The sequence below is a fragment of the Chamaea fasciata genome, unplaced genomic scaffold (assembly GCF_029207755.1).
Source record: "Chamaea fasciata isolate MVZ Bird 193981 ecotype frontalis unplaced genomic scaffold, bChaFas1.0.hap1 SCAF_8, whole genome shotgun sequence".
Classification (NCBI taxonomy): domain Eukaryota; kingdom Metazoa; phylum Chordata; class Aves; order Passeriformes; family Sylviidae; genus Chamaea; species Chamaea fasciata.
This window is the reverse complement of record NW_027094093.1, coordinates 12,053,398-12,065,135: the sequence shown is the minus strand read 5'-3', so window position 1 is coordinate 12,065,135 and position 11,738 is coordinate 12,053,398. Positions and strand designations below refer to the sequence as shown.

Sequence of the window (11,738 nt, the reverse complement as noted above, 5' to 3'; positions counted from 1 at the left end):
ATTCTTTTTTACTGACTAAATGTACCCAGTTCTGCCATTAGCTCAAGTGGACGTTAATTGCTAAATTTGATCCAGGAATTGGTAATTTTAGAGTAAGCAGAATTATTGTTTTATTTGAAGATTTACAGAGATGCAGAAGGTTGAAATAAAAAGCATCAGTTTCTGTAATGCAGTAATTGTCAAAAACCCTTTACCTTGCTGTTTGCCAACATTACAATATTCTATAAAGTAAGTCAAAGGAATCACACATTAAATATGAGTAGCATTATGTGAACATGGATCTTCATGAACTTACTATTTTCATAATCTGCTCTAAACAGCATCTGGAGAGTCCCTTGCTTCTATCTTTTGTAGTGAATGATGTATGACAGAGTTTCGGAAGCTGCAAAACCCTCTGCTTCTATGCAAAACCTTTAAAATACAGCTTTGATCATGCACACATCATATGCCTTTGGTACATTTTCCCTCACAAGGAAACTTGGAAGTGACTGTAGCCACTATAAAACTCCGGCCAAATAAAAGAGCAAATAACCTTACATAACTTTAAAAATAGAAAACCAATCAAACTTACCTCCTTCTCCTTTACACAAGGCAGTGTTTTCTTTCCAGATCCAACAATGAGTTTTCATTTCCTCCAATTCCACAACAGTCTCAAGCCTTGAAGAGGCAATCACCAATTTGTTTTCATTTAGTGTTTATGTCACTACTGTGGGCAATAAATTTAAAATAAAACGTGAAGTATTGCATTTCCACGCATGGTCATACTTTCCTTTACACCTCACTGAGGAACTCCCACGCTGGAACACTTCACATGTAAAAATCTCCAGTTAATTGTCAGCTACTCAAAGTAGGGAAGAACTTAAAGCACTGCCAAGTTTCACAGCATATATATCTTATTAAGAGCAGAATTAGAGGTTTCAGTCACTTGTGATCCTGTGACTGGTCTTTAAACTGAATAGAAGTTAAAGGTAGTGAGGGAAAAACACACAGACTCTTGTGAAAGCTCTAATCGTGGGAATTTGTACCTTAGTAGATACCTACATATTCATGTCTGAGAAGAATTTTGGTTGAGGAATTAATCCTGTAGTGCCTAATACAGTGTGAGCTATGACTAAAGCACTTGTGATGGATAGATTGTAGCTTCTCTCTGGATTTTCTGATGTCCAATAAGACCTAAGCTCATTATACAGCTTTTCCTGAAATTACAGTATTAAGTTATCCTCTAATCACACCACTTCTTGCACAAGCTTAATGAAAAATCCATTTCTTAATGCCTCTTCCTCTCCATCAAATTTGACTGAAATTACTAAAGTGAAACACTATTATACAGAGGATGAGTGTGTAAGCCTGGCTTCCTTGGGAAACTAGTGAACACCAAAACAAAAACATTCCAGTGCTCATTTCTCAAAACACACAGCTCAAAAGGCACTTTGCTTGTGGAGCTGGTTTTGCTGCACACTTGTATGCCAAGTACATGCTGTACTAAGCCTGAATTATAATGATAATTCACATGGTTAAATCTAAGGTCCAAAACCTATCACATTGTTTGTTTATATATGTATGTGCATTGACTGAAACGGTGTATATCCTTCTGGCCTCACAGTGCAGAAATACAGGAACATAGTCCAGATTTTTGAGGCAAAACCAGCTGAAAGGGGAAAAGAAGCATGGAAAGCTGCAGCTTCATGAAGTGAATGTTTTAGAGCGAGAAATACCAAAGGCCGTACCTACACTGTAACATTTGACAACAATGGCCACGTTTAAGTTGCAATTGCTATGCGTGAACTATTCCCAGTGAGTAAGGGAAAACATATCCTTACTAATACAGTTAAACTAAACACCATTATTCCACAAAAACTATCTGTTATCCTTATTTTTGCTTGTTTTGCAGTAAATCCAACATCCATGAATTATCAGCCTGTATTGCATTCAGTGACATGTAACTTGTGTTAGTTCACTAAACATCAGATACCTGGCTTCTAGGTACACTCTTGGTCAAGAACTGTCCAGGGAGCACAGGAGAGCCTTGGTGCTTGGCATGCCATTCCCTCTCTTTGCTGCAATTGGAGCATGATTGGATGCCAAGAAAAAATGAATCGTGTTTATTTTATGGCTTTACTAAATGGCCTGAACTGCCATTTGAATGCAAATCTGCATTAAGATAAAAAGAAGTGAGTTTTAAATATTAAGTGATCACTCAGAGTTACACAATTTCAAAGAGAATTTATTACCCCCATATTAGGACCAGATGATGATTTACATGAGTTATTTGGCTCTTTCCTCTAATGTTCTTCACTTTACTGAAGGGAAGTCTGAATTAAAAGTTTATGGTCCTAAATATTAACTGAAAACACAGTAACCTATGAATATTTAGGCATAATCAAAAATCAAAATATGTTACCTATCATTTGGTCTGACCGTTTAGCAAAGTGAACCTGTAGCTGAAGTTTTAAATACCTTAAATTGGTGACAAAACACCTCCAAAAGGAAATTATGTGTAAAAAATTAGCATGATACACGATGAAAATCAGTAAGAATTGCAGGTATAACTGAGTAAACTATTTAAATGCAATACAGGCACATTTCTTATATGTGCAGTGTACACAGTTAAGTAAGTGGATTTTTACTGGACTTCAGGTAGCAATAAAAATACACTCTTAACATTTGGGATTTAGTTATCTCATTATATAGTGAATATGATGTATAAAATATATTATATTCTATATAATATATTGTATATTTTATATGCTAAACATATAACTAACTCATACCTTCCAGAAAATCTGCAGAAATCCAGAGTTTGGTGCTGTTAACTTTTGCACACAACTCCTACTTACTTGGCAGTTTTATCCACAAGGATAGTTTCTTACTGTATGTTATGGCAAAAAAACCAAACTTTGTAAACAAATAAAGGAGAATTAAGTGGGAACTAGACGTGATGGTGTAATTGTTTGGTTTTTTTTTTAGAAAATGCAGCTGCATTTTAGAAATATTTTTCATGTATATAAACTTTGTGTAATGAGGCTGAGACAAAAGTGCAACAAGAACCTATTTTCTTTACCTTTCTCCTGTTTATTGCATGCATTTTGATGACCACACGACTCTATGTCATGCATAAGGAATTTAATAGGACACTTTCTGAATGTCTTTTTAGAATGACTGTATGAGGGTGAGGCATCTTGCCTCATTACTCAATCACAGAATCATCAAGTTTGGAAGAGACCTTCAAGATCCTCTGCCATCAACCCCGCACCACCTTGTCCGGAGTCAGTGCAAGATGCCCTGCTGAGAAGGACTTGGGGGGAGCTGGTGGAGGGGAGGCTGGACATGACCCAGCAATGTGTGATTTCAGCCCAGAAAGCCAAACGTGTCCTGGGGCGCATCCAAAGGTCCGTGGGCAGCAGGGCAGGGCAGGGGATTCTGCCCCTCTGCTCCGAAATCCCACCTGGAACACTGCAGCCAGCTCTGGGGGCCCCAGCACAGGGAGAACAGGGACCTGGTGGAGTGACTCCAGAGGAGGCCACCAAGAGATGACAGAAGCAGAGCATCTCTCCTTTGAGGAAAGGCTGAGAGGATTGGGTTTGCTCAGTCTGGAAAAGAGAGGGCTCCAGGATCACCTAATTGTAGCCTTCCAGTACCTTAAAGGAACTTAAAAGAAAGATGAGCAAGAGTATTTACACGAGCATGCAGTACCAGCACAAGAGGAAACGAGTTCATATTGGAAGAGAATAGGTTTATATTAGCTATTAGGAAAAAAAAAATCTGTGAGGGTGGTGAGGCATTGAACAGGTTGCCTAGGGAAGCTGCGGATGCCCCATCCGTATTCGAGGCGGGAGGTGGTTAGACGTAGGTGATCTTCAAAGTCCCCTTCCAAACCAAACTACCCTAAGATTCTGACTATGGAGACTATAGAAACAGCAATAGAGTAAACCCACTCTGAGTAAACCCGTACTGGCAATTAAAAAAGAAAAAAAAGTTATCAGCACGGTTTGTGCCTTACAGAACAGCCGACTGCAGGCGGTAAGCCACACTTCGGAGGGCGCCTGAGGGAGCGCCTGCCGACAGCGCCGGTGAGCAGCGGCGGCCGAGCCCCGGGGGCCCTGCAGCCGGCCGGCCCGCGCCAGGGACCCCGGCGGAGGGGCGGCGCGGCCGCGGCACACGGGCTGCCCCTCTGCTGGCCCGGCCCGGCCCGGCCCGGCCCGGCCCGGCCCTCCCCGCCGCCATTTGGCGGAGCGCGGCCCGGCCCAGCAGCCGCGGCGCGCAGGTACCGCGGGCGGCCGCGCCCGGAGCGCTGCCCCGGAGGGACGCGTGCCGCTGACCACTCGCCGCTCTTGCGCCGAGCAGCGCCCCGGGGCGTGGAAGGGGCGAGCCAGCGGCCCGGGAAGTTAAAGCAGCCCTAGTTAAAGATCGGGTTTTAAAGAAGCCGCGCTGTCATTGGTTTAAAAAGAGCTGCATTCTTAGTGCTGTGAACTATTTGTCTCAAAAGAGTAAGCTTTGTGTTTCCTAGCAAAGTAAAACGCCATAGCTTTTTACACTACAGGTGCAGAATATTTGGCTGTTGGCATTGCTAGGTCTCCAGAGGTGTTTCCAAAGAGGTATCCTGTTACGGATATGCAAGAGCTCCTGCCTAGGTCTTGTATGTGGTATGTTAAGTCTGTAGCTGGCGTTGGTTTGACTTGTATCTGTTTTAGGTTTTAATAGCTCTTAGGAACATCATCATCGGCAAGAGCAATGGGAGAGGGCAAGGTTGAAGATGTCCAGGATATTCTACGGCTGAATGTGCGAGGCTGTTTGTACACAGCGAGGCGCGAGTCTCTGTGCCGCTTTAAGGATTCTATGCTGGCTTCCATGTTTAGTGGACGCTTTCCTCTGAAAGTGGATGAATCGGGTAAATACACTGAAGCTCTAAATATCACATTCTGACCACAGAGCTCTCTGGTAAATACACACCTCCATATATATTTATGCATTTTATAGTATATCTCTTTTCCCAGTCTGCTGAGCATCGGTTGGCTTCTATTTCCAGGCTGGAAAACAATTCTGCATGCATGATTTTATATGTACAGGTAGTTCATCTGAATTCCACAAGTCTACTCATGCTTGCAGACACACACATTTGTACAGCGCAATATCCCTGTCCAAACTGTGGCTTTGGAATATTCTTCTTCAGTAAGACTACAAAAACAGATAAAATTGAAGTTGGCAGAGTATTTGGCATTTATCTTGGATCCTGTTGGTGAAACTCTATAATCTCCAGAGGCATCTCATTCCCTCTGTTCATTACATAAAGAGATCTGGGTCTAATCTTTGTTTCAGAATACCTTACTACCCAGTAAAAATTGCATTTTTCACCACCATGGCTTGATACATAAGTTTGAATAAAACTGTTCATGGGTCAAATGTCACACTTGTTTGTGACTTAGAAATCCTGCCAAAGTAGGTCCACTTAAAAGAGACAATGGATAAAGAATAGTAATTCCTTGTTGCATACATTAGACTGTCTAAAATACCCAAAGTGTTTAACATTTGGACTTGGCAGAACATAGCAGGACTTTGCTACCATCTTTCACAGTTGCAGTGAACAGCCTGTTGTACAGACTATGGTTTGGTTGGTTTTCTTGGGCCCTTCAGGTAAAGGAGAGAAAAAGAAACAAATACAGTACAACTTGAGCAATATTCAGGGAAGGTTTGACTAGATGTGTACTGGAACTGATGCTAATTTTAACTCTCTTAAATGGTCTAGAAGCAAAATTGAACAGATCCTGCAACAGTGGGTAAAGATGCACCTGCAGTTAGAATTAGAATGTGTCTAAAATTAGATTTTAGCATTTTAAGCGAGTGCAGCACAGCTGAGGTTGTATCACTGTGGTCCCATGCAGATTAGCGATTTCACTGAAATTCCAAAGAAATGTTTACTGCACTAAGAATTTTATCTTCAAATAACAAATATTCCAGGGAAACAAAATACCGTTTTAAAAGAGTAAAGACAGTATACTTACTCCTCCTAAGTAAAACCAGTACAGAAGTTTTGTACAAAAGGCTGTACTTGATGATTTGGTGGAATGTGACAAGTTTGTCTTCACTTGCTGGAAACAGTATTTTAATTAAGTTTATGTTTTCAGGAGCATGTCTAATTGATCGAGATGGAAACCTGTTTAAATATCTTTTGGATTATCTTCATGGAGAAGTTCGGATTCCTGGAGATGAACAAGTTCGAACTGCACTGCAGGAGGAAGCAGATTATTTTGGAATCCCTTATCCATACACTCTGTCTGATCATTTGGCCAATGAAATGGAGACATACTCTTTAAGGTCCAATATAGAGCTTAAAAAGGTCCTGACATTTCTTAACATTTTTGATGCTGAGCTCTCTAACCCATGCCATTCATTAGCACCAAACACTAAAGCTACAGAATGTCCAAGTTAGCACGTCTTAGTGACCACACTAAATTATGAGTAAATTCAGAGGTTTAGGTTAAGAAATCCTAGAATTGGTAATGCAGTCAGTACAGTAAAGGACACCAGCTTTTACCATCATTGCAATACAGCAACAGTTTAAATGTGAGTGTTGCACATGCAAGTCTGCTGTAGAACTTGTGCAGTAGAAGGACATTTACTTTTTTATTTGGCTTCAAATTTTAGTTGAAATTAGACTTGATCCCTTCAAGTAGTTTGGGTTGGCGTTTCTTTTTCAGTTTTACAAATTATTCCTAAAACTTGTGAGACAAAATGTACTCGGACATTTTTTTAGAATGAGAAAGGAGAAAAGATAATTAATGTATTATTTAAAATCATAAGGTTTTACAGCATTGTAACTTAAAACCTAATTGTAATTAACTGGTAGGAAATTAACTCATATTACCAGCTCTGGCTGTGTTATTCCTGACAGTCATCTGTGTCCTTTTAGCAAGTTATTTTTCTCTGTATTTTACATTCTCCCTTACTCATTTCCTTTTGAAAAGAGTAAAACAATTCCAGGCTTTTCAGTTTTTCTGCACCTTAAGGGGTTGCCTCGCCTTTAACTATTTCTATTGCCTTTCTGTGAACCTCTTAGTTTCACAACATTCTCTCATATCTAACATTAGATAAGAAATAACAGCAGACATTATTCTAGAAAAACGACATCCTTGATTTACTTAAAAAGAGCTCACTGGTACAGTTAAGAAAACTTAAATATGAAAGCTTATTTAACTAAAAATATTGCATTCTTATTAATATTCTATATGTTTTATGTTCTTTTCCAGGCTTTGTTGGATTTCTGTGATTCTTACCATTTGGTTTGTACCAAGCCTACTGTTTGGGTCCTGCACTATCTCAACACTTCTGGAGCAAGCTGTGAAAGTAAAATTATTGGTGTGTATGCCACAAGAGCTGACGGGATTGATGCAATTAGTAAGGCGCTAGGAAGGAAAATTCATAGTAAAAGCATGTACAAAAGGTAAGGTCACTATCAAACATGAAAGCACTCTGAAGTGAGAATACATACATATTATAATTATGCCAAAACATTATCATATATAGCATAATGCAGCATTATGGTACTATAAATCTGTGGAAGGAATCTTTCCAGCTCCCAAAGCAGCTGGATAATAGAATGGCCACATTAAACAAATAAACATGATAAAAACTGAGCCTGGAGGTTAAGAATTTGAGAGAGTACACACAAGGTGGTTAGCATGAAGTTGCTCTAAGTTCTTACTCTGCTTGACTTATTATTTTTAAAATGTCGCAACAATTAAAAATTACTTTTTAATATTTACACTTCAGTACAGTGAATAAATCCCCGTACAGAAAAACCGCCAGAAATCTTTGCAAAGTTGGTTGTGATTCATGCAATTCTTTATTGCAGTCTTCTAAGACGGCTGAACACTGAGAACCAAAGATGAAAGGAAATGGTTTTAATTCTTAAAGGAATATGCACAGCTGTACTACACTATTAATGTATTTACATGGCGGTAATTGGAAGTTATTGGTAGACCTGTACTTACAACTGGAAGCAGTTGGTCTTTGTCACTCTCACAGTGCAGTGTCAAAAGTGTACTTCTCTGTGCATCTTTTGATTAGGATAAAGCTCTTGATACTTCATCATCTTTATAATTAGGATGCATATCTTCCTAAATTTAGGCTAGGAACATTAATATTTATTCCAAGAGTGTTTGGAAACATATCAGGTATCAGTTCTCCTACTGTGTATTCTAGAAAAATAGGTTTTACATCATTAATTCTGTAATTATTCTTCTATGAAAATCTGTTTTTTCATGAATATCCATTTTTAGCAACAGGCATTCACAGGAGAATTAGAACCTCTTATTTGAATAAAAACAACATCAGAGTAACATTTTCCTTTCTTCTTTATAAAACATTTACTGCTAAGTCCTTATAGTTAGTATTTGGTATGATATATTTCACCAATGGCACATTTTTAAGGACTTAGCTAACAAATCACATAAGTGTTAATTTTAAAACAATATTTCTAGAGAAGCTGGAAATAACATCCAATACATCTGGAGCTATTACTCAGTAGCTGAGCTGAAAAAGATGATGGATGCTTTCGATGCCTGGGAAGGGAGAGGTAGAGTAATAATTTTTCATTTCAGTATTACTACTTTTAAACATAAAAATAAGAAAAATATTTGCCAACTAATTATAATAAAAACTCTGCATAAACTTTCATAACATTGTAAAATAGTAGTGGCTGTGTGGGGGGAAAAATGTTTTATGGGATGTTCCAGAGAGGGGACAGGAGTTGACATGAATGAAGCAGCATGCTGGCTATCAGCAATGCTCCTGTCAGCCGGTTGAGAGCTGAAATTCTGCATAATAAAATACGTGTATTCATGTATTCAGTCAGGTGTAAAAACCTGCATGGCTCTGTTCTCTCAGCTCATCAGTACAATGCTGCTATGAAATGCAGGTGTCAGCTACTGGAGAGTGCCTCAGGAGCTGATTGAATGTTGGACTCTGGAAGAACGCCCTCTGAGAGGCAGTTTGCATCATATGCCTCCAGTTTATAAAAGGTATGCTGATTTGCATAGGTGGCATAAAATCAATTAACAAATACAGTTCTGTCTTTTTTTTCTCCTCTCCATAATTTCAGGTTCCTTAAATATCTATGCATGTTGAGGTTTCTGGTTTTTTAATTTACATTTTTATAAAATGTCATAGAGTGCTTAACTGCACAACTGAACTTGCTAAAAACAAATTACTGGTTTTTTTAGACTCCTAAAGATTTCTCTTAAGTTACAAGGAGTAACTTGAAAAAACTAGAGAGCAGTATTAGTTAAAGGGACTGCTAAACCAGAAAGTGAAAACTTTAAAAGGTTAACCGATTTTCATGTCTGTGAGATGTCTTCTTTTTAGAAGGAATTTCTAGAACTTCCTCTCTGCAGTTTTATGGCAATATTTTTGTTACACCTGCATTCACAACACATTACTTAAAAGCAGCGTTTTGCAAGTTCCACTGCACAGTCACCTGAGCCAGCCTACAGCTACTTCACTGCAACAGTTTTTAATGTGTCATCTTAGAGAGGCTGAAGAGATTGATGGTTCTAGTCACAGAGAGGCAACCCTGATTGTAGTGATGAACTGTTGGGAACTGTAATTTATGCTTGTTACAGCATCATTTAAACCTATTTGTGAAATGCTGTTGCAGATGGTCTGTTTTGTAATAATGTTATAAAAATAACAAATTACATATATAGCTTATTTTTTAAAATTGAAGTTCTTTGTTTTACAGACGATTAATTGACTATACTGAAGTGGAAGGCTGTTTACCATGTAAAGTGGGTCCCCGGCCAGTTAGATTCTCAGGTCCCTCAACAAGTACCCACATAAAAGTCAAGAATTCATCTTCATTAAAGGTAGCTGCCTGCAATGCTTCACATTCTGCAGCAATTCTTAAACGACCCCACAGTGAAAAGCTGATGCTGCACAAAGAAGCTTCTGAAACCACATCTGCAACATGCACATCAGTGCCCAGCAACTCCCAGGCTCCCTGTGGAAGGCAGAGTGCTGGCAGTGGGACTCTGAGCCAAATGCCGTCCCAAGCTGCAGGGAGTCAGAAGCCTGTGAACAAACGCTCAGTGAAACTCAGAAGGACTCCGCTTTTCCTTGTGACACCTTCTCAGCCACCTTCTTCTGCACCCAGCGAAACAAGGGAAAAGGACAGTGCTGCTGTTGAAATTCCTACTACTTCTACAGTACTAAACAAGAAAGAACCAGCTGTATTAGGAGAAAGTATTACGCTTAAGAATGATAAAGTGGATGGATAATGTTTGACTCAGGATCTTTATCTCATGTAATCCTGTATTCAGAGATTAGGTAGAAAATTGTGATGAAAAAGATAATGAAAAGCACAGGAAGAAAATTATTTTAAGTGAGCACTGAAGTGTGTTTTCTGCTTTATTTCTAGATATTTTTTAGATGTTGGGAAGGGAGGAAGAAAAATGGATTAAAAAAATTGCTCAAGCACATGCAGTTTAACATTCCAGTCAACTTTAACTAGTCAGTGAACCTCAATTTGTACCTTTTTTTTTGGGGGGGGGGGGAGAATAGATAAAAGTAAGTGGCTTTTATTAGATCCAAGGTTGCCACAAGTGTACAACATATGCGTGCTGCAGGGACACGGGAAGTTGAATCACTTACTGGCACTTCTGGTGAGGGTAAATGACCATTTTAGCTCTTACTAGCAATGCAAGGGATCACCTGTGCTTGTACACCGAGAGAACATTCGGAAATACAGCAAGGGAAGAAGTGTGCTGTGTCAGTAACAAGGCTGCTCTCTCTGGAGAGACACACATTTACAGACACACACGGTACCCGGGTGTGATCTGCCACTGGGGCCAGGCTGGTGCAGCTGTGGCATTTTGTGTCACACTGCTGGGGGTTGGCTTTTTTGGGGCTGCAGGGTCTGAGTTACACCTTCCATGTCCTTCTGCAGGTCATTTCAGATCAGGAGGGCACAACGTTAACTTGTGTGCAGCAAAGCACAGACGTTGAGGTTGAAGTGCCATGATTTGAAGAAAGTCTACCTCCTTCCCTGCCGTGCAGGCTGGAGGAGACGTTCTTTTAGCAGGGCAAATGTGGAGCAATGATACTGAAACAAAGAGCTGCTCTATGTTTCCATCAGCAGAAGAAAGGCAAGTTTGGATCATTGATTTTCAAGAGCTCTTTTAGATGTTTAAATCAGTGAACAAAACCTGGCTTTGTTTTGTACCCTTGCTTAGCATTGGGTGCCGGGTTTTTTTGCTGTTTTTACGACTACTTTTGCTTCTCCAGCACAGTAAATACAGCTGTCTCTGAACACTGAGAACATTGCCAAAAAGCAAGTTCTTAAAATTCCTGAGACTATCAGAATTACAGAAGGGTTCTTTAAATGTTTTACTTGCTAGATCATTTAAAGCCATCACATTTGCAGCTTTTCTCCCAACCATAAGGACTTGAAACATAATTTGCACGAATAAAAACCCCTGAATTTTCATGTACTAATGTTTTTAACGAGACATTTTGCCATGAACAGTAGTCACTATAAAGGTGTAGAGCACTATAATATATGGAAGACCAGCTGACCTTTAGAGTATTTAAGCTAGTGTTTTTTCTTTAAAAATAAACCTGAAGATCAACAATCCCAAGGCTCTTCCTATCTCAACAAAAAATTTCACTGAACAAAGGACAAAGCAGAAGTTATGGAAGGATACTAACATAATGTACTCTAGTATTCTTTGAACATGAGACTAAGT

The 11,738-nt window shown here is 39.4% G+C and overlaps 1 protein-coding gene across 1 annotated transcript; it reads left to right on the top strand.

Moving 5' to 3' along the window:
- The first annotated feature begins 4,731 nt into the window (after positions 1-4,731).
- KCTD18 (potassium channel tetramerization domain containing 18) lies at positions 4,732-10,427 on the top strand. Its single transcript, XM_066189316.1, has 6 exons — positions 4,732-4,888; positions 6,123-6,334; positions 7,245-7,438; positions 8,478-8,572; positions 8,915-9,017; positions 9,737-10,427. The coding sequence occupies exons 1-6, from the start codon at positions 4,732-4,734 to the stop codon at positions 10,269-10,271; spliced, it is 1,296 nt and encodes a 431-aa protein (XP_066045413.1). The 3' UTR covers positions 10,272-10,427.
- Positions 10,428-11,738: the final 1,311 nt, after the last annotated feature.